The sequence below is a fragment of the Rhincodon typus genome, chromosome 2 (assembly GCF_021869965.1).
Source record: "Rhincodon typus isolate 14 chromosome 2, sRhiTyp1.1, whole genome shotgun sequence".
Lineage (NCBI taxonomy): Eukaryota > Metazoa > Chordata > Chondrichthyes > Orectolobiformes > Rhincodontidae > Rhincodon > Rhincodon typus.
This window is the reverse complement of record NC_063333.1, coordinates 79,910,673-79,934,564: the sequence shown is the minus strand read 5'-3', so window position 1 is coordinate 79,934,564 and position 23,892 is coordinate 79,910,673. Positions and strand designations below refer to the sequence as shown.

The window sequence follows — 23,892 nt, the reverse complement described above, 5'->3', positions numbered from 1 at the left end:
ATCTGCTCACAACTTTGGCTATTAAAACAAGCCTTGCTTTTAAATAAAAAAAAATGCAACATTTGCTCCCTTCATAAATTATAGGCACTTTGCTTTGAAACTGAAATGGGACAACATTCTGTTCTGTCAATTTCAGGCAATGCAACCAGAAGTTTGTTATTATATCAACAATCCAATATGAATATGTGGATGGATGTCAAAGTGACTAATCACTTTAATTCAATAGGTGGTCTATTCCTCCTTTAATTATTGAGATATTTAAGTTATAATAACAGAATAGGCATTGAATATAGTTTCTTGTTTGCTTATAATCCTAAACAACGCTTAATACACGGGCGTAGGTTTTTCTCTTTTCCAATGTAATTAATGTATTTAAATTCAGTGTTTTATTAGACTTTTAGAAGTTTAACTTACTCCAATGATTCCAAAATGATTTCCCATTGCATTTCATGGATCAGGCACTGCACATGGCAGACACTGGAAGAACAGCTATGGAGGGTACATGGCAGGCATTGAGGATAACCTTTTATTTGTTCCCAGGTTTTGTGCATCGCTAACGAGGCCAGCATTTACTGCCCATCCCAGTTGGGGTAGTGAACTTACTTGACCTTGTCCTGCTGAGCAATTGGGTGGTGAGCTACCTTCATGAACTGCTGCATTACTTGGGGTGTAGGTTGATGCACAGTGCTGTGAGGGAGGGTGCTCTAGGATTTTGGCTCAGCAACAGTGAAAGAATGGAGATTTAGTTCCAAGTCAGAATGGTATGTGACTTGGAAGGGAACTTTCAGCTGGTGGTGGTACACCATTTTATCTGCTGCCTTTGTGCTTCTACATTGTAGAGGTTAAGGATTTTGAAGGTGCTGTTGAAGGATTCTGAATGAATTATTGCAGTGCATTGTGCAGATGGTACACAATGCTGCCACTGTGCATAAGCAGTGAAGACAGTCAATGCTGTAGCTGCTGTATGTGGTGCCAATCAAGTGGTCTGCCTTTTCCTGGATGATGCCAGCTTCTCAAGTGTTGTTGGACACTGGGGAGACACAAGATGAGTTACTCACCACAGAATTCCTAGCCTCTGACCTGTACATACAGCTACAATAGTTGCATGATTGGTCTGGTTCAGTCTGTGGTCAATGTTAACTCCCAGAATTTAAAAGTAAATGAATCAATGATGGTAATGCCATTGACCATTAAGGCAAGATGATTAGATTCTCTATTCCAGGAAACAGACATTGCCTGGCACTTTTGTTCCATGAATGCTACTTGCCACTTTTCAATCCAAGAGTGGATGTTATCCAAGTCTTTCTGCAAATAGACACCAATTACTTCCTTATCTGCAGTCATGAATGGTGCTGAACATTTTGCAAACGTAGTGAATATCCCCACCTCTGATCTTTATGACTGAGGGAAGGTCATTGATGAAGTAACAGAAGATGGTTGGGCCTAGGACACTACCCTGAGAACCTCCGGCATTGATATCCTGGGACTGGGATTATTGACCTCCAGTAACAACAAGAGCTGTATTTTTTTTGGGCTGGGTATGAGGTTCTCTGACCTGCAGAAAGATTTCCTGATTCATTTTGATTGCAGTTTTGCCAGGGTTCTTGATGCCACACTGTCAAATGCTCCCCTGATGTCAGTGACTGTCTCTCTCACTTCATCTCTGGAGTTCAGTTCTTTTGCTCGTGTTTGAACCAATGCTGTAATGTGGTGAGGAGCTGAGTGGCCCTGGCAAAACCTAAACTGAGCTTCAGTGAACAGATGCTGAGCAAATGCTACTTGATAACTGTTGAGGACACCCTAACCCTATCACTTTGATGATTGAGTAGATTAATAGGTTGGTAATTGGCCATGTTGGATTTGTCCTGCATCTTATGGGTAGGACCTACTTGGGCAATTTACAACATTTCAGGGTTGATACCAATGTTGTAACTGCATTGAAACAGGTTGGGAGGGAGGTGTGGAGCAGTGGTATTATTGACAGAATGTTGTTGGGGACCATAACTTATGCAGAATCTAGCAATTTCAGTTGTTTCTTCTTACTATGTGGAATTAATTAAATTCACTGAAGGTCTGAGGTGCCCAGCATCACAAGAGATGGATCATCCACTTGGCAATTCTGGTTGAATTTGGAAGCAAATGCTTCAGCTGGTCTTTTACACTAAGGGACTGTGTTCCCTGCCTCACTGAGAATGGGGATATTTGTAGAGACACTTGCTCATGTTAGTTGTGAAACTGCCTAGCACTATTCATGACTGGATGTGACAGGACTGCAGAGTTTCAATCTGAAACGTATGCTGTGTGGTCACTTAGCCCTAGTAGCTTCACGTTGCTTCCACTGATTGGTATGGAAGTATTCCTGTGTTGGAGCTTCACCAGGCTGACACCTCATTTTTAGTGAGGGGGCTCTGAAATAAATAGAGAGGGGGAGGCAGTGATAGAAGGTGGATAGTGGAGCAGATAGGTGGAGAGAAGACGGACAGGTCAAGGAGGCGGGAAGAGGGAGGGCTGGTCTTGGGATGAGGTTGGGAGTTGAAGCTCGTAAAGTCTACATTGAGACCATTGGGTTGTAGGGTTCCAAAGTGCTGTTCCTCCCATTTTCAGGTGACTCTGGAGGAGGCCCAGGATGGACATGTCGTCCAGGGAGTGGGAGGGGAGTTGAAGTGGTTCACGACTGGGAGGTGTTGTCGTTTGTCACGAACCAAGTGTAGGTGCTCCATAAAGCGGTCTCCAAGCCTCTGCTTAGTTTCCCCGATGTAGAGGAGGGCAGCTAACAGTCAAGCACATCACTGTAGGTCTGGAGTCATTTTAGACCAGACCAAGTACTAATGGCAGATTTTCCTCCCTAAGTGATATTAATGAATCTACAGGGCATTGGATGTTGAAGGGGTTTGCGTCTGTGTTGAGTGGGTACAGGATGGTATAGTTGCCTGAGAGTACCTGGCATGGTATAAGTTGTGGGTGTGGAGTGACAAGTGAGCTTTAGGGAATCTTTAAGCAATGTTGGGAGATAGACTACTGTTGTGGAGATTTTAGGCAGCCTGCCTCAGTGCTGGGATTCCTGGAGCGATGCATCATGGTTCACAAAGTTCACCATGAATAGAACCCATCTGAACAGACATAAACCTAGGCAAAGTAACATGTTGATTGGGTATTTGGATTTTCCGGAGCCCTGTTGAAAATCTTGTCCCTGGACCCCAAACGATCTGAGGAGACATTACATGAACCAGAATTCAACAGGTTAAGGGCAATTTTATTGATGGCATTGAAATAGTAAGGAGAATAAATGAAGTTATTTGGGATAAGCTATTTTCTCTGGTTAAGGAGCCCAGTAATAGGAGGCATTGTCTTAAAAATAAGAGCCAGGATTGTCAGGAGTAAACTTAGGAAGCACTTTTACCCGTAGTGAATGGGCGGTTGGAATTTGAAACTCAGAAATAGCAAATGACAAAGATGACGCTATTATTTTTAAATCTGAGATTTGATACTTTTTACTATTAACTAAAGGCAGTATAGGATACAGGACAAAGGTGGGACAATGGAGATAAGGTACAAATCAGGAATGGTTCCATTTTTCGCTAGTGCTCAAGAGGCTAAATTATTTGAACCTGCCATTGTGGTTCTAATGATTTGTGGACGTCTGAAGCCTGTTATAATGCCTCATTTTCACAAGTTCATTATTTCATCCGTAAGTGTTAAAAAAATCAAGTATGGGTTGAGATCAAATTCTATTGTACCAAACAACAATTTTAAATGTGGATTACTAACATGCCAAAGGCAATGTCATGAAATCTGTGCGCGCATGCTGAGGAGAGTTCTTTTATTCTAGTGGTTTGACATCATTGACATTCATTTGATATTACGGTCACAATACTTATGGAGGGCCAAGGAGGATCTGAATGAATGTGGTAACATGTCTAAAGTTTGGATGGCAAAGGGATAGAGTCATAGAGTTGTAAGCACAAACAGACCTTTCAGTCCAACTCATCAAGGCTGACCAATTATTCAAAATTAATCTAGTCCCATTTGCCAGCATTTGACCCACATCCTTTAAACCCTTCCTAATCATGTATACATCTAGATGCCTTTTAAATGTTGTAACTGTACCACCCTCCACCACCTCTTGTGGCAGCTCCATCCCATACACGCACCATCCTCTGCATGTGTGAAAAAGTTACCTCTTAGGTCACTTTTAAATCTTTCCCCTCTCACCTTTAAACCTATGCCCTCTAGTTTTGGACTCCCCTACCCTGGAAAAGACTTTGACTATTCACCCTATCCATGCCCCTCATGATTTTATAAACCTCTATAAGGTCACCTCCTCAGCCTTCGACTCTCTGGGCAAAATAGCCCCAGTCTATTCAGCCTCTCTCTATAGCTTAAACCCTCCAAACTCGATGAATGAGACCACATTTACATTTTACCTCCTACCTCTCAACCGTTCTTTGTCAGCATGATCTAAATTGATATTGAAGTGTTCTACTTCACTAGGACACAGGCACACTTCCTGATCCAATACCACGAAAATGAAAGTAGGCCTGTATGCAGCAGATTGGGCTGCATTCCCTGATTTGCTGAGGTCAAGGCAGCAGTTTAACATCAAAGCCAAAATCCCAAACGTAATATTAAATTCAAATTATGATTCTTACTCACAATAGTCCACAAAGCTTTTTGCTCAATTGCCCTGACATCCTTTTGAACTGATCTATTTAGCATGCGTTCTTTCAGGAAAAAAAAGTTTGAAAGGATTACAAAATATTAGTGAACTAATTACAGGCAAAAGGTTAAAAAATTACTGTATTTCATCAGCACTTAGAATTCCAGAAACGATTGAAAAATTTAGGAACAAAACATTGCGCTTCCAGTGTTTGAAAGATGCAGTCGAACTGTGTCAGTCATTGCTGCTGGTTCACACCGCTCCAAATCTTTCTGCCATAAAGGAATGGGTGTGGTATAACTGCACCCTCATTGATAGTATGTCCCTGCATGTTGACAAGAGTTAATATTGACACCAGTCTCAAACTCACACTGATTCCCCATAATGTTATACATATTTGCATGTTTTCACTTGGTTGCATAATGAGATTGCACATCCCTGATGATAATAATTTGCCTGCTTACCTCCCATGTCTGAGAGAGTCGACAGATGGCAGCACTGTTAAGACCCATGATTATGGCGAAGAAAGAGTTAAGGTTCCTTAATGCCCTGCAGCTAAGAGATGGAAGATGACACTTATTAAAATGTAGTGAAATTAGAAGTCTACCGTCATGCACAAAACTGTTATATACTGAAATGCTGCAAACCTCTCATGGAATACAGACAGCTGTCTGCTGTCCACTATCTTACAGTCACACACTGAAATCTAATTTTAATTTGCCAATTTGGAGAAAAATGGCACAGATTTTATTTTCCTATCCTGACTTTTCTGTCTCAATCACTGTAAAATATCTTTGGAAATCCAGGTTCGTGTCATTCGGTCCTGTAGGATTCTTGATTACTTTAGATAGGGTACAAAATACTGGCTATGCTATTATCAATTATCTTAATAAACTTACTATTCAATTTGATCTGTTCGTCACATCCCAAAAGTCAGGTCATACACATAAATTCTGATCTGCTGTTACGTATGACCACATAAATGTCACATCTTCATTGGTACTACTACCATTATAGGAATGTAACAAAGGCTTTGCATGCCTCAATAGTTGTTACTAGCTCTCAAAGTATAATGTACACAGATTAAAATGTGCTAACTGTAGCAAAATGAAAGCAAAATGATGGAAGCAGTTTCTGTTCATAACAAATTCCTAACTCTCATTTGCCAGCCCTTGTTACGTTACAGAAATGCACGTGCAAGTTAAAAGTAACAGCAATATCTTGTAAGGGGTAGTGGGAACTGCCGATGCTGGAGAATCTGAGATAACAAGGTGTAGAGCTGGATTTCCGAAGAAGGGTCCAGACCCGAAACGTCAGCTATCGTGCTCCTCTGATGCTACTTGGCCTGCTGTGTTCATCCAGCTCTGCACCTTGTTATCTCAGCAATACCTTGTAAAGTGTTTTTCATTTTTAAGTGCATGTGTGATTGAGCTAAGTGCTTATGATATGTGTTTGGGGCTTACATGGACATTGTTGGGTTGTTGTGCAGCCACAAAGCCATGCATTGTGCAAGGAGCATTGCTATCTAGTATCAATAATAAACATAAGTGGACACCCATCGAGTTTCAAAATGCTGAGGATCTTCTTCCTCAGGTTAATTCAGCTCAGTTTAGATCAGACTGGTTGCAAAATCATGCAGAGTGTAAAATAAGTTCTGCTGGCCAGCTGTTGCCAGTTATCTAACCATCAGGAAGTGTTAAGGTCAACTCCCAAACTTCAATTTCATTTCTCTTTACAGTTCCTATTCCGCTCCCTGAATTTCATTTTGGGCTGGGTAATTGGTTGGACTGTCATTTGAGTTTGGTTCCTTATTTGCGGGGTTGAAGTGACATTTCTTTGGGTTGTGTTCTGTTGTTTCTATTTCCGCATAGTTCATTTCTTTTTTGAAAAAAACAGCTCTTGATGACATTGCTGAGGATTGATGTCTGCAGTGTTCAATTGTTTGGTGCTTGATTGTGTGTGTCTGGTATTTATTCTGTGTAAGATTTGTTATTCCTGGATGTGGTAAGTTGGAAAGAGAGACTGAACTGGGGCAAAATGTAAGCACAGTAACAAGATATTTTGAAGCATTGAATAAAACTCAGAGACCATGGAATGTATCATTTGCATTATTTTGCACATAAAACTCAACAGTATCCTCATGACAGCTGACCAGTCCTTATTTCTTCAATCTATATCATTTGCCTTCATTGATCTTTGATGGCATTTCTACATTTAATATGCATGTTGGTGAATATATTCTATTTTCCACACAAACTGAAATATACTGCTTTTTGTACTAAAACAGGACCACAATTTTACAAAACAATCAATCTGCACAGTTTCAGTTATGAGTCTAATATGAGCTGTCTCGAATAATTTTAACTTACACTGCCCAAGGATGAGGTCAGGAAAGGATAGCTCATAAATTGTAAAACCAACCCAAAAAATGTTTAAGCATCCATTTTCAGTTTTAATGGTGGACAGGTAGTAGGGATGGGACCTGCCAACTTAAATACAATTACTAAGGTAAGAAGTAAAAATAGCCTATAATGGGTTAGGAAAATAGATGAAGGGGTAAGTGAGTGAATAAGCAGGGGCAGACATTTCAGCAGATATTTCATCTTGCTCAGCAAAAACTTATTCCAGAAATAGAGGAGGCATTGACTGAAATATTCCAGACTGGATTCCAGAAGGGTTACAGCAAATGAGAAAATCACTAATATGGCACCTCTGTTCAAGAAGGGAGTGAGGCAGACAGCAGAATACTACGGGTCAGTTAGGTGCTCAAGTCCATTTATTAGGGAAGAAATAGCAGGACATTTTGAAAGAGAAATCACGTTTGACAAGTTTGATAGATCTCTTTCAGAGTAAAACAAGCAGAATTGATAAAAGGGAGTCAGTAGGTGTACTGTTTGTGGATTTCCAGAAGGCATTCAGCAAATAGACACATTTTTAAAAAAAATTGCATAAGATAGGAGCACACAGTATATAGAGTAATGCAGTTGCACAGATTGAGGATTGATAACACACAAAAGACAAAAAGTTAGGATTAATTGGTATTTTTCAAGTTGTAAAGATATAAATAGTGAAGTGCCATAAGGATCAGTCCTAGGGCTCAATGATTTACTATCTACTTGAATTCCAAGTGACTTGGAGGAGGGGCAGAGTGTTATGTGACCAAATTTCATGATGATTCAAAACAGGTGGAGGACATGTTGGGAATGAGGACATAAGGAATATGCAAGGGGATGCACATAGGTTGAGCAAGTGGGAAAAAAAAACTTGGCAGATGGATTTCAATGTAGGAATGTGTGAGGTCATGCACTTTGGTAGGAAGAATCAAAAGATAGACTATTATTCAAATGGAGAGACAGAAACACAAAATATGCATCATAGAGGGATCTGGGTGTTCTTGTGCAAGAAACACAAAGTTAGTATTCAAATACAGCAAATAATTAAGAAGTGTGATGTAGACTATGAGATTTATATTCATTTAGTCATACAGACTCTATGAGTCCATGCTGACCATGTCCCAAACTAAGCTAGTCCTACTTGCCTGCATTTGGCCCATATCCCTCCAAACCTTCCTATTCATGTATTTATCCAAATGACTTCTAAATGTTGTAACTGTACCTGCATCTACCACTTCCTCTGGCAGTTCATTCCACAAATGAACTGCTCTCTATGTGAAAAAAGTTGCCCCTCATGACCTTGTTAAAACTTTCTCCTCTCACCTTAAAAATATGTCCCCTAGTTTTGAACAGCCCCACCCTAGGGAAAAGACAGTTGCTATTCATCTTATCTTTGCTCCTCATTATTTTATAAACTTCTATAAAGGTCATCCCTCAACCTCCTATACTCGTCAAAAAAATGCCAGCCTACCCAGCCTTTCCTCATAACTTAAACCCTTCATTCCCGGCAACATCCTAGTAACTCTTTTCTGAACTGTCTCCAATTCAATAATCTCCTTCATATAGCAGGGTGACTGTGTACAGTATTCCAGAGGAAGTCTCAGCAACGTCCTATACAATCTCAACATAACTTCCCAATTCCTATCCCCAAATCCTTACATAAAATATTATTTACTGTAATTTTGGGCTTTTGAGTTAACCATGGGTTTTTTTGTCTGCCTGTAGTTAATAGTTAGCTTATAAGGATTTCTATCGTCATTATGATTTCTTTTAAAACAATTTTTGAAGCCTTGCTTTTGAATTGGTGTGTTATGTACATTGGTAGAGTAGGTAATTGTTCTTTTCTCCACCTATCCAAATATCATAATCTTTGCCTTTCATTCAGGAAAGAGATCGTCAATGAACAGGATACTTTCTCCTTAACGCTTAATGTTATATTTTTTACTTGCAAGCATGAATACAGTGGTGTCAAGCATAAATGCTATTGAAGGTCTTTGTGTTTCATTAACAAACATTTGCAGCTCTGATTTTCTGGTGACAGGCTACTTGCGTATATGATCCTTTGACTAAAGTAAACAATTAGTGTTGTATAACAACAGAAGCCAAATAATTTCACAAAGTTAATCAACACTTAAACCCCTTCACCTCCTGCACGATACCCTTCCCCCTGCACCTTTGAGAATACAATTCTACCCTGCAGGATCTCAACAAAAATGTGTTTCTGGAGATTTTCATATTCTATAATTAGGCAATTAAAAATAAACATGCATTTTTTTTTAAATAGAATGCTCAGAGTAAATGAAAAAAAATCGTAGGAGTAAGCAATAATATATTTCCCCATTGGTTGGTAATTCACACCAATGAAGTATAAAACAATAATCTGTCCATGTAATGAATTATCACCAGAGAGTTGTAGTGTTCCAGGTATAAATCAAATGTTCCCTAGCATCCCAGGGCTCATTTCTGTTCATAGTATAAAAGAGAATGGCTCTCCGATGACCATGAGTTCCAACTGTTCTTTCACTTGAGTTAAACAGACAATTATAACTCATTCAGAGCATTCCTCCAAGGGCCAATGCCAAGGCCTGTGGCTGCTAGAAGAAGCCTTATCATCAGTATAATTAACTCTTAAGGCTCCAAATATTAGGAAGAGCATTGATGAAATTTGTTGTACATTAGTTTTTTGCTTTTTTTGTTTTTTTCTTCCGGTAATGGGTGATGATGATGTCATTGCTGAGGATGGCTTGTAGGAGTGACTAATCCAACAGAAGGAGGGAGCTGAATTAGCAATGCAGAGAGACTGATTAACATAACAGTGTCCAGGAGCTACCAGCTCAGTTAAATGCATGTTAGTTACACTTCTCTGTGCTACAGGGCTCAGTAACTCTCAAGACAAATGCCCCTAATTAGATCATCAAGGAGCTCTCTTTTTGCAATTGGAAAGCATAGAAAGATAATTATGTTACAGTTCATTACTTTTCAGCAGAATTTTAAAATGGTTCCCACATTTTGGAAAAAAAGATGTCAAACCTTCACATGTTTCTCCACTATTAGGAAAATCAGCATCTTACAAATACAATGCAACTATGTAAATATGCATTGTTAGCATAGGATATAATGAAAATTGTGAACAGCTTCTGCTTCCTAGTACCAGAGAAAACCTCTGCCAAACACAGACGTCAATGACATATCTCTTCTACAGCTGCAGATGTGTCCTGGAAATAGTGTGACCTTGGGACTGCTTTTGTTTTACAATCCTTTTATAACCTTATTGTACAGAATGCCTTTTCCACTTACTGAGCAGCAACCTTTATGAACTTTTTGACAAGCTGCACTCGTTTGGATAGCTGGCTACAGAGGAGGACTTCAGTGGCAACCCACAGTTGAACTTCATTGCACCGCTGCAGCATAAAGTCAAGATTGGCAGTGGTGTTCCTTCTGTGGAATGTGTAATAGATCAGTTCCTGCTGCAAAGGGCACACAAGGAGAGAAAATCAGTGAATATCCCTGCACATGTACCGAGGAAGAAAATATCTGTTATCTAATGGAAGTGATCCACTGAACCAAGAAATATCTGCATATTCACTCTCCTTTAACCCAAATGTTTGATTTCTTCAGGAGTAATACTTTGAGTTGAAACAAGCTGTCCTAAATCACATTCGTAAAACATAATTTGATGCTCATTTAGGCAGCAACCATGGCTCACTGGGTAGCGCACTCACTTCTGACACAGAAGGCTATAGATCCAAGTCCTGCTGTAGACTGCTGAGCACAAAATCTAAACTGACAACTGATTACAGTACAGGGGAAATGTTGAACTGTTGGAAGTGCGGTCTTTTGAAAGGGTTGTCAAATCAATACTTCCACTCTTTCAAGTGTTCTTTTTACCAATGTCTTAGCCAATATTTTAATCCCTTGAAGAAAATCACTAAAACACATTTTCTGGTATCTATCTCATTTTTTGTGGATCTCACTGCAGACAAACTGGCTGCCATTTTGATACATTGCAACATTAATTACAATTCAAATGTATTGGGATGTTGTGAAGCAATGAAAGGTATTATATGGACACCAGTTATTTTGTCTTTGTGCTACTTTGTAGACAGTACACGGTTCAACGTGACCGCAGTGGAGTTTTCATTGTCTTCATTTGTAGAAAAACCTCAAGACCAAATCTAGAGATGTATCTTGTGCAGTTGTTACATGAGCAACATTTTTTGGCTTTATATTAGATAATGTTTCCCATACGAAAATGATTTTTAGATTATTAAGTCTAATGTCCAAATGGTTCACTAATGTCTGGATTACATTTGACTACAGAACTACTGCAACTTGGTTAACTGCCATCTGAAATAATCTAGCAAGCCATTCAGGTCAAAGCCACAAATGACAGCACTGCCCACACCCTGTATACCAACAATGATGAAAGGGTGCAGAATCCCAGTACCTGAGTTGCTAGACCCCCCTCACCATGGGGAAGGATACAAATAGTTGGAGGAAATGGCATCAGTGACTTCCCAGATACATTCATGGGTTGAGGATTGGGAGATGCAACGTACATCCCCAGTTCCTCCCCGAACTGAGTCACTGGCATAAAGACTGATGGAAGCTGTGTGCAATTCAGGTGCTAGGATGTAGTTATCACCCACTCCTTCCGAGCACAAGTCCCTGACCAATAGATAACACATTTTGGTAATGATGGGCCTGGATATCCTTAAATTGGTGTTTGCACTGTCTTTCAATCAGTTGAAGAAAATGACAGTGAGGCCTCTACACGTGAAGTCTCATCATTCTCCTTCACCTCTTGGCGGACTTTCACTCGTTCCTTCTCCCTCTGGAAGCTGTGCAGCAGCCAATGGAGATTTCTATTCCTGCTGAGCTTGTTGAAGAAGTTGTAATTACTGTATTTTTCTACATTGCCTTCAGAATAGCACTAGGCCAAAAGTTGTCCAGCAAAGGTGTTGTCCACATGAGATCCACGAGCAGATAATTTATGGGTAATGTTAGAAAGATAAAGCAATTTCGATGACAAAGTTCCATCATGACAAAGCCTCATGTTATGCTTTCACAAAGTGTAGTAGAGTGGCTCCCTGAGGAGATCATTTTCATTGCTCCATAGGGAGCTCTGAGGTGTGTGACTTTCTCCAACTGTACATTGCACACCAAAGTTTTCATACAACATTGAGAGTAGAAACTCTGCTCGTAAGCCCCTTCCAATACTTGCTATGGAATGTGATTTTGAAATGGGAAGTTAAGGTTCTGCTTTTAATGACTTGTTTTTAATACAGTTGCTCAGCTGATAATGACCAGGAGGTAATTTGTGCACACAATGTGATTGATTGCTGGTGACCATAATTTCCAAGCTGCAACCTTAGGCACCAACTGATGTGCCAATAAAGTGCAAATTAAAGATAGATGGGAGGCATTTCTGAGCCAATGGAAGCTTGAATACTGCAATTACCCCAGGAGGAAATCCAATTCCACAGTTTATCTGTTCCCAAAGAAAAAACAATATCTTACTTTGCCCACTCTGCATGTAGTGTCTGTCAGTTTATGTAAACATTACTGTGCAATTGACTTTCAATTTGACATTGCAAGGTTCCATCTTTGTTTTGGTACTAGCAAATTGCAAGCTTCACCTGTCATACATGAAGTTCCCTCATTCTTCATGTTTCTTTTTGTCATGCTATTGCTTTGGCCCTGTTGGCTGTCAGCCAACCCCCATTTCCGTTGTCTCCTTTTACATAACCATTAAGGTCCTCAGTTTAACTATAGAATCCAGACACAGGAAACTCCTATGCTTTTTTTAGTCCAACACCTTTCCCATGTCAATTTCAGAGTTACAGTGAGCTGTTTGAACACCCTACCCTAAGCTCCCTGTTCCCTCCCATTCACTTTGAGGCCTCACCCTGATATCAACAATCATCTCTTATCATTGTCACAATCCTTTCAGGGACCCAATACAATGAAGCTCATCCTTAAATTCCAGTTGCCTTCTTTCTCCAGGACTACAAGGAATGTCCCTCATAAGGACACTGACCATTAATGGTCCAACCCCAAGACTGATGCGGCAGGATAGCTGGCATAAGCACTGTCCATGCCCTGGATGGACAGTCTACAGCACCCTACCTAACCCACCTGTAATAACCAGAATGCTTGCACGCATCCTCCAGGACTAACACTCATCCCTGGGCTCTGGTAGGAACAAGCAGCTATCGGACATTGGCCAAACCCCTGGACTGATCTCAGGCAAGCTCCTTGTGTGACTATGGTGGCATTCCCTGACTGTCTGTGGTCCCTCTTCACTCCACCAAGGATTTCTTGCCATTTATTTGAAGCACGTGCAGTACATTTTCTGTGTAAAACGCTGGCACGTACTGGAGGTCTCACATTGATGCAGCAGAAAGCTGTATGCTCCTGATCTAACTGATAGATTGAGTGATGAATGCTTCCTACCAACCCCAGCTGGCTGTCTTTCCCTCTGCACTTAAAACAGTCCATTATTAAGCCTTATTAAGCTGCTTCAAATTCATACCTGAACATTCACTCTGCTCAACTGAAGGCATTTGTTTTCTACTAAATTTGAATGACAATTTCAAAACAACAATTTGAGTTTACATAGTAACTTTAAAGTTGAAAAACTGTGAAGCACGCAAAGTGTTGTTATGAGGATCGAAAAAAGCCTTGGCAGAAGAGATGGCTAGGTTTAAGTGAAGTTTTTAAGCAGGAGGAAAGTGGAGAAATCCAAGGATTTTGGGTGGAGGCAGTTTTATAGCACAAGGTGCCTTAGTGGCTGAACACAGAAAACATCGGCATCAGAGGAATGAGAATTTGGACTCAATAACTTTGTATAATATTTCTGATCAGACATATCCAATGGTTAACATTTTATTCAAATACAGAATGGTTATCAATTTTTATTAGTTGTGAGAAAGAATTAACCTTAACTTACTTAATGCTGTTCAGATTAATTTACAATCATCCATAAATGAAAATTAGACAAATTGCTAACTAGACCACTTGTCAGCGTTCTCTGAGAAGCTAGTTAAAGAGAACAAACTGCATGGTGGCTCTCTCAGGTACCCTGCTTGGTGTATATTTAATCCAGAAGTTGTTCAGAAAAGTTCAACTACTACACAAAATGTTCACTTACAACAGTGTAGCTCCTGAACAGAGCAAGTAAATGTTTTGACATGTGCAAGTAAATTACTCCGTAGCATGTTTAATTACTTACTTCACAAATGCAGTTAAACAAATCCCAATCAAAATTGGTTAATTTGTTGGCCAATTGCCAGGTATTCATTCCAAGCATTTGGATAGTTCGTTGTAGTATTTCGTCATTTTCTGCTGTAAGAGTCTGGAATAGATACACAAGTATCAGATTAATAACTGTATATATGATTTCTGCTGAATAAATTATGAAGAAGTTGGATGGCCCTGGAATGTTGCTAAGGGACAACTGATACCACCATCTTGTTTTTCTGATGGCCAAATGGTCGTTATTCCAGCACAGATGGAGTTGTGCCTGGGAACCTGCCAAATCCCCACCAAGGCAGACTCAAAAGGACTTCACTGGGAAAGTGAAGAATCTGTTAGCAATTCCTCTGTGCCTGGAACCTTCAGAAAGTTTCCATTTAAATCAGAATTTGGAAGGTTCTGAAGAAATTAATAAATAACTACTCAGGAAAAATCAGACTATCTAATGGTCTAACTCCTGAGTAACTATTTAACTGAACACACTTTAACCGGACACCTCCAAATACATCTCCCCCAGATCACGCAAAGGCCCAGGCCCCAATCTAGTAACATCAGGACCTGACATTTCTGAATTGCTTTGCATCTGCCACCAGTGCTCCCCATCCTCCCTTACCCCATTGCTGAACACAACCTCCCTTCCCCCAACAGCCCTGGATACTCCTCCCACACCAGATCCAACCCGAACTGACCCGAATCCAGTGCCCACTGCCAGACCAGATCAGACTCAACCTTCCTCACCCTCAAACCCTGCTGACAAGGACCAGATCAGAACCCCTGTGCTCAAACTCACCCGACCCAACCCTCCTCCCCAACAGACCTAGGCCTCACCCACTACACCCTGCCAGACAGAACCTAACACTCCCCTCCCAACCCCATTGCCAGACCTTACCCATACCCTCCCCACACTGTTCCTAAGCCAATTCCCCCATCACAAGACCAGAACTCCCCCCACCCTCCCCACACACACACACACTCACACACACTCTCCCATCCCTCAAAGGACCTAATTTCTCTCAGCTACAGCAACTTACTCTAAACAGCGCATCACATACCTCATCCCCCCCACCTAGGCACCAAACAACTTTGCACATTACCCCCTTCTAACTTCGCATCCTACCCCTACCCAGCTGGAACCCTACGTACCTGGCACTCAACCCCTACCATCTGGCATCCCAGCACCCTCCCCTGCCCTCCATCACCACCGCCACCGCCCCCCCACCCCAAACCAAGCACCCTACATTTTCTTAAGTACTTACATTTGACAGCAGATGTCAAACTGGTTGTCTGGACTTTAAATGTCCAAATACTGCAGCTGATGGCTGAGAGAAAGGGGTTATGGGTTTGCCTTCCCCCTGACAGTTCTGCTGATACGATAGAAGTGTCAGAATGGGAGTATGGCTCCACATTTCTGAAAAAGCCCTGAACAGAATCTCCCCTCAGAAATATGGAGCTCTCTCCTTTCACAAAAAAAAGGAAGCAGCGGCAATCGATTGTTGGAAAAATATCATCAAAGTCCCATCACATCCTGGTAATGACCTCCTACAACCTCTTACATCAGGCAGAAGATACAGAAGCCTGAACACACGCACAAGCAGGTTCAGGAACAATTTATTTTTAGCCATTATCAAACTGTTGATTGGACCCAAGCCTCAAATAATGTAACCTGCAATCTACCTGTATGCCTCTAAGTCTTCTTGATTTGTACATCTTTTGCTTGTTGTGATCTGCCTGTACCGCTCATAAACAAAGCTTTTCACTGTATTTCGGTGCACGTGATAATAACATCAAAATCAAATCAAAGCAAATCATTCTATACATTAACAGTTCTCAGCAGAGATCACAGAGTAGTGAGATAAACAAGGAATGTTGTTGTATGGTACACTGCACAAAATAGGAAAATTGTTTCTTACCAAGATATCAGTGGGATCTTTTTTACAAACAAATATGCGAGTAGTGGGATCCAGTGATGTAAAAAGAGACACATCATCAGGTTGAAGAATTTGCCTTTCTAGAAACAGGAAAACTTGAATTAAAAATCAGGCTAAACAACCACATCTATTCTTAAAAACCTGTTAAAACAGCAAGTAGTGGACCCACTTATCATCTGCATCAAAACAATCAATAGTTTCAAAATTAGGAACATAAATAATAATTGTATCTCCATCATTGTTAATATTAGTATGCTATGACAAAAGATTATAACCCTACATCACTTAGACATTTGAAGATTTAACTGTAGGGTGTATTTCTTTTCGTGTACTAGCTTAGGTTTGAGCGCTAGAGTGCTGTGAAGGTCACAGTTAAACAACTACTTTTGACTTTATTCAAAAATATTCTTTTGCACCAAGTGCTAAAAGCCAGTTAGCCAATAAGCCATTCAAAAAGAAACAGGGCAAAAGAAAGATTGATTCAGTTTGATTGCTGCCAGCCAACAACTACCAAAAGGAAACAGGACAAAAGAATTTCAACTAACCTGCAAAGCCAAGAAACCCATAATAAACTATTTAACTATCAATAGTCCACTATCTACTCTCCCTGAATCATCGATACAGATTGATCTACATATCATTTAACTTACAGTTTGGACTTATTGCACATTTCAAATCTGTAAGTATGCACTGCATTATTATTTCTTCTTGCACTTAGCATGTAATGAACTAATTTCATTCTTAACTCGAGGAAGTCTGGTTAAAATGGACTCTTTTTAAAACACAGAATCATTTGGCCTGGAAGAAAGGCATTCATAAAAGAGAGATCCTTTCTAAATTAATCCTGTTGTGACCAACTGAGGGGATGGGGAAATACAGAATGGGAGCCAGTTCAGCCGACCTCATCTGGAAGCTTGATATTTTGGGGTATCCCGGTTAGAACCTGATCATAACATGTGACAGAATCTTAAAATTGGCAGGGCAAGAAAAAAACTTACCATCAGTGGAAGTCACTGCCATGAGCATCAAATCTTCGTCACATTGCTGGAGTTTCTCAGCCACAATGTGAAGAACTTGCTGTGCTGATGTTGACATCTTAGTTCGGAAACTGACATAAGAATGATCTGCCACATAAACACGGCAGAAAACTGCAGGGAAATGAAAGAAACATTTAAAGATAATCTAATTCCCAGCATTTTGGAATATATGGGTAAAACCTGCAGCCAGCATGAAGGTATTGATTATTTAACCTGAAAAAGAGTTAATCATCACTTTCTAGTGTTGTCATATTATAGCTGTTTGTACTTTCCAGAGAAGACAGTAATATAATACAAGAAATCAAATGACAATTTCAAAACAACACCTTTTTGTAAGTTCACATTCTGCTTGATGAGTGTGGGCTAATATCATAGTGAGTTAAGTGTGCATCTTGCTTACCAGTAGGACTATTCTAAATTTACAGATCACTGCCTAAATGAAACAAAAACAGAAGTCTCTGGAGAAACTCAGCAGGTCTGGCAGTATCTGTGGAGAGAAAACAAAGTTATCATTTCAAGTCCAATGACCCTTCTTCAGAAAGTTCTGAAGCAATCTCTATTTTATTCTATTTTTCTAGCTTTCAGTTGTTTCAGCGGCGGGAGTCCGGGAGAAAGCACGAAGGCAGCCTGGGAAGGTAAGCTTCCACCCAATAAATTTGGGAGTTAACTAATACACGAGACACTACACGCCTTCCACCTCCCAAACCTAATAATAATGACTAAGTGTGGTGAGCAGGTAAGCTATTTGCATTTTTATTCCTCGTCTCTTTGTTATCTTTCGGGGTGGTCACCTAGACGCCAAATCCTCTGGGAGCGGGTTGGAAGGCAAAGCCGGAGTCTGTTTGAGTATATAACGGAGTAAACTTGCTGGTGCAGAGAACACTGCAAAACTAAAAAAAAACTAATTAATTTTAAATAATTAACTAAGTAGAGATGGCAGGCCAGGTGATGTGTTGTAGCTATATGATGTGGGAGCTAGCTGATCCCATTGAGAACGGCAGTGACCACATCTGCAGCAAGTGTTGACTGCTTGAGGAGCTCCAGCTCAAAATTGATGAGCTGGAATCCGAACTCCAAACACTGCGGCACATCCGGGAGGGGGAGAAATACCTGGATGCTGTGTTCCAGGAGGCAGTCACACCTGGTAGATTAACTAATGTTAATTCAATCGGTGGGCAGGGACAGCAGTGTGTGACTGCGAGTGAGGCAGGTAAAGGGATCCTGCAGACAGGAACACAGGAGCCGCGCCCTTGACATTGTCCCACAGGTATGAGGCACTTGCTCCCTGCGTGGATGAGGAACAGGGCTGCAGGAAGGATGAGTCAACTGACCATGGCACCATGGTCCAGGAGGCCACTCAAGAGGGGGGAAGCAAAAAGACAGATTGTAGTTGTAGGGGATTCCATCATCAGGGGGATAGACAGTATCCTTTGCGAGCAGGATAGAGAATCCCGCATGGTGTGTTGCCTGCCCGGTGCCAGGGTGCGAGACATCTCTGACCGGCTTGAGAGGATACCAGAGAGGGAGGGGGAAGATCCAGTTGTTGTGGTCCACGCAGGTACCAACAACATAGGCGGGACGAGGAAAAAAGACCTGTTTCGGGATTATGAAAAGCTAGGAACAAAATTTTAAAAAACAGGTCTTCAAGGGTCATAATCTCAGGATTGCTGCCTGACCCAAGTGCAAACTGGCATAGGAAGGCGAGAATCAGGGAAGTAAACACGTGGCTAAAGGAATGATGTGGGAAAGAGGGTTTCCTTTTCATGGGGCACTGGTATCAGTTCTGGGACAGGAGAGATCTATACCGCTGGGAATGGACTCCACCTGAACAGGGCTGGGTCCAGTGTTCTGGTGAAAAGGGTAAATAGGGTGGTTAATAGGACTTTAAACTAGTAAGTAGGGGGGAAAGGGAGAAGTGAGCGTAGAGGGAGAATAACAATTAATGTAAGGCAAAGCAGCAGGTTAGCAGGTGACGAGGAAGCTTCAACTCCATTGAAAATTAGGAAAAATGTTAAAGGGAAGGAGAACTCAAGAGCTGTTAGTAATGGAGGTAATAGGACCCAAAAAGAAGGTGCAAAAACTGGCATAAGGGCACTTTATCTGAATGCTCGGAGCATTCGAAACAAGGTGGATGAGTTGACAGTGCAAATCATGGCAAATGGGTATGATTTAGTGGCCATTACAGAGACATGGTTACAGGATGGTCATGACTGGGAGTTAAATATCCAGGGGTATCAAACTGTTTGGAAGGACAAACAGGAAGGTAAGGGAGGTGTTATTGCTGTGATTTTTAAGGATGATATCAGGGCAGTAGTGAGAGATGATATAGGTTCTACTGAACAAAACATTGAATCCATTTGGGTGGAAACTAGGAATAGCAGGGAGAAGAAGTCACTGATAGGTGTGGTCTATAGGCCACCAAATAATGACATCATGGTGGGGCTGGCAATAAACATAGAAATAGCTCATGCATGTAAAAATGGTACAGAAATTATTATGGGGGATTTTAATCTACATATCGATTGGTCAAACCGGGTCGGTCATGGCAGCCTTGAGGAGGGGTTCATAGAATGCATCCGCGATAATTTCCTTGAACAATATGTAATGGAACCTACGAGGGAGCAAGCTATCATAGATCTAGTCCTGTGTAATGAGACAGGAATAATTAATGATCTCACAGTTAGGGATCCTCTCGGAAGGAGCGATCACAGTATGGTCGAATTTAAAATACAGATGGAGCGTGAGAAGGTTAAATCCAGTACCTATGTCCTGTGCTTAAACAAAGGAGACCATGAAGGAATGAGGAAGGAGTTAGCTCAGGTAGAATGGGAGCAAAAACTTTATGGTGGGTCAATTGAGGAACAGTGGAGGACTTTCAAAACAATTTTTCACAGTGCTCAGCAGAAGTATATTCCAGTGATAAGGAAGAACTGTAGGAAAAGAGAGAGCCAGCCATGGATGTCTAAGGAAATAAAGGAAAGTATCAGATTGAAAAAAAACACATACAAAAAAGCAAAGAGTAGTGGGAAACTAGTAAACTGGGAAATCTTTAAAGGCCAACAGAAAGCCACAAAAAAAGTTATAAAGAAAAGTAAGATAGATTATGAGAGTAAACTAGCTCAGAATATAAAAACAGGCAGCAAAAGTTTCTATAAATATGTAAATCGTAAAACAGTGGCGAAGGTAAACATTGGTCCTTTAGAGGATGAGAAGGCCAATTTAATAACTGGGAATGAGGAAATAGCCGAGACATTAAACAGTTATTTCGTGTCGGTCTTCACAGTGGAAGACACAAATAACATGGCGAAAACTAATGGCAAGAAGGTTATAACAGGTGAGGACCTAGAAACTATCATTATCACTAAGGAGGCAGTGCTGGGCAAGCTAATGGTGCTAAAGGTAGACAAGTCTCCTGGCCCTGATAAAATGCATCCCGGGGTACTAAAAGAGGTAATGGGGGAAGAAGCAAATGCACTAGTAATTATTTACCAAAATTCACTGGACTCTGGGGTGGTTCCCACAGATTGGAAAACAGCCAATGTGACACCACTGTTTAAAAAAGGAAGTAGACAAAAAGCAGGTAACTATAGGCCAGTTAGCTTAACTTCGGTAGTGGGGAAAATGCTTGAATCTATCATTAAGGAAGAAGTAGCAAGACATCTGGATATAAATTGTCCCATTGGGAACACCCAGCATGGGTTCATGAAGGGTAGGTCATGTTTAACTAATTTGGTGGAATTCTTTGAGGACATTACTTGCATGGTGGACAATGGGGAACCTGTGGATGTGGTGTATCTGGATTTCCAGAAGGCATTTGACAAGGTGCCACACCAAAGGCTGCTACATAAGATAAAGTTGCACGGTATTACAGGTAATGTACTGGCATGGATAGAGTATTGGTCGATCAGTAGAAAGCAAAGAATAGGGGTAAATGGGTGTTTTTCTGGTTGGCGGTCAGTGGCTAGTGGTGTGCCTCAGGGATCAGTGTTGGGACTGCAATTGTTTACAATTTACATAGATGATTTGGAGTTGGGGACTAAGTGTGGTGCGTCAAAATTTGCAGATGACACTAAGGTGAGTGGTAGAGCAAAGTGTGCAGAAGACACTGAAAGTCTGCAGAGGGATACAGATAGTCTAAGGGAGTGGGCAAAGGTCCGGCAGATGGAGTACAATGTTGATAAGTGTGAGGTCATCCATTTTGGTAGGAATAACAGCAAAATGGACTATGTTTTAAATGGTAAAAAATTGCAGCACGCTGCTGTGCAAAGGGACTTGGGCGTCCTTGTGCATGAATCGCTAAAAGTAGGATTGCAGGTGCAGCAGGTGATTAAAAAGGCAAATGGAATTTTGTCTGCCATTGCTCGAGGGATGGAGTTTAAAAACAGGGAGGCTATGCTGCAGCTGTATAGGGTCCTGGTGAGGCCACACCTGGAGTACTGTGTGCAGTTTTGGTCTCCTTACTTGAGAAGAGATATACTAGCACTGGAGGGGGTACAGAGGAGATTCACTCAGTTGATTCCAGAGTTGAGAGGGTTGGATTATGAGGAGAGACTGAGTAGACTGGGATTATACTCATTGGAATTCAGAAGAATGAGGGGAGATCTTATAGAAACATACAAGATTATGAAGGGAATAGATAAGGTGAAGGCAGGGAGGTTGTTTCCGCTAGCAGGTGAAACTAGGCCTAGAGGGCATCGTCTCAAAATAAAGGGAAGCAGATGTAGGATTGAGGTCAGGAGGAACTTCTTCACCCAAAGGGTTGTGAATCTGTGGAATTCCCTGCCCAGTGAAGCGGTTGAAGCTACCTCGCTGAATGTGCTTAAGGCAATTTTTGAATTTTTGAACAGTAAAGGAATTAAGGGTTACGGTGTGCGGGCGGGTAAGTGGAGCTGAGTCTCAAAAAGATCAGCCATGATCTTATTAAATGAAGGGACAGGCTCGAGGGGCCAGATGGCCTACTCCTGCTCCTAGTTCTTATGTTCTTATTTTGTTTCAAATTTCCAGATCTTTTACCGTCTAATTAAGTTATATTCATACAAATGTAGCATCATTTCTTATACATGAGAAAATGCATCAGTTATAGTCCTTTATTCATTCACGGGATGCGGGCGTCGCTCGCCAGGCAGCCTTTATTGCCCATCCATAATTGCCCAGAAGGCAGTTAGGATTCAACCATATTGCCGTGGGTCTGGAGTCACATGTAAGCCAGACCAGGTAAGGATGGCAGTTTGCTTCCCTAAAGGTCATTAGTGAACCAGATGGGTTTTTCCAACAATCGACAATGGATCCACAGTCATCATTAGATTCTTAAATTCTAGATATTTTATTGAATTCAAATTCCACCATCTGCCATGGCGGAATTCGAACCCGGGTCCCCAGAACATTATGTGGGTCTCTGGATTAACAGTCCAGTGATAATTCCACTAGGCCATCGCCTCCCCCTGACATCTGTGTAATATTTGTCAAGTTTGGATTATGTTTGAAGGCAGAGGGATGTCACTCAAATTAAATAAATCCCCTGATGCCCAAGACTGTGCACAGTGTTCAGAATAGACAGGATCAAGAACCAAAATAAATTTGTCCCCAGAACTCAATGAAATTAATCAGGTGAACTGCAGGTTCCAGTCATTGTCTAATGAAACTCAGTCTGTGTCAGGGTAAGACTGGGCCATGGTGGTGATCTTAAGAGGGGGCAAGTCTGGGGCAAAAACAGCTTGTCATTCTTTTCATCGAACCAGAAGGAACATTCCTGCTGTGTCGAACACCAGAAATAATTAAAACATTTTGGTTTTCTTTGAGAACTCTTCATTTAAGTTTAAGTAGCTCCAAACCTGAAAACTTCACAATGTCCCAACTGGACCGAAATAGCAACCTCATTTCACTAAGTCTCGCTAAAAAATGCTCCAGGGTAGAAAGCACAGAGGCCCTTTTCTGAGGGAATTGGTTATTGTTGTGACCAGTTCAAGTCCATAAAACAAGCAACATAATGTTAAATTTAGACTCAAAAACAGAAATTGCTGGAAAAGCTCAGCAGGTCTGGCAGCATCTGTGGAGAGAAATCAGAGTTAACGTTTTGTATCCAGTGACACTTCCTCACTGGATCCAAAATATTACCTCTGATTTCGCTCCACAGATGCTGCCAGACCTGTTGAGCTTTTCCAGCAATTTTGGTTTTTGTTTCTGATTTACAGCATCCGCAGTTCTTTCAGTTAAGTTTAGACTCTTTTGTATCCAACAACATGAACTGCAATTACATCAGCAGCCATAAAGGTCAGTTGTGTTGGTTAAATGATCTGTCTTATGTTGCTGAGGGGAACATTTGGTTTACTTTAGTTTTCAATAACCCAGGAAGATTCTTCTCATTTATTTACTAAACTCAAGATCTGACTCATCTTCCCACATCCACCATAAAAGTCTGTTGCAAATGCAAACCACAGAGATCTGCTGATTAGCTACAACCAGAGAGTTCATAAACATTAGCTCCTTCCCTCCAGACTGCACCCATCCGAAATAACAAGGTGTAGAGCTGGATGAACACAGCAGGCCAAGCAGCATCAGAGGAGCAGGAAGGCTGACATTTCGGGCCTAGACCCTTCTTCAGAAATGGGGGAGGGGAAGGG

At 41.1% G+C, this 23,892-nt stretch overlaps 1 protein-coding gene across 4 annotated transcripts in view; it reads right to left on the bottom strand.

The window, feature by feature from the left end:
* The window catches only part of rapgef5a (Rap guanine nucleotide exchange factor (GEF) 5a), a 162,451-nt gene that overhangs the window by 9,763 nt on the left and 128,796 nt on the right, over window positions 1-23,892 (bottom strand). For all 4 annotated transcript variants that reach the window (XM_020530166.2, XM_048613850.1, XM_020530167.2 and 1 more), the window contains 5 exons: window positions 17,234-17,383; window positions 16,218-16,315; window positions 14,285-14,407; window positions 10,348-10,517; window positions 5,122-5,212 (listed from right to left, as the gene is read on the bottom strand). In XM_020530166.2, coding sequence (XP_020385755.1) covers window positions 5,122-5,212; window positions 10,348-10,517; window positions 14,285-14,407; window positions 16,218-16,315; window positions 17,234-17,383 — 632 coding nt within the window. The remainder of the gene's footprint in view (window positions 1-5,121; window positions 5,213-10,347; window positions 10,518-14,284; window positions 14,408-16,217; window positions 16,316-17,233; window positions 17,384-23,892) is intronic.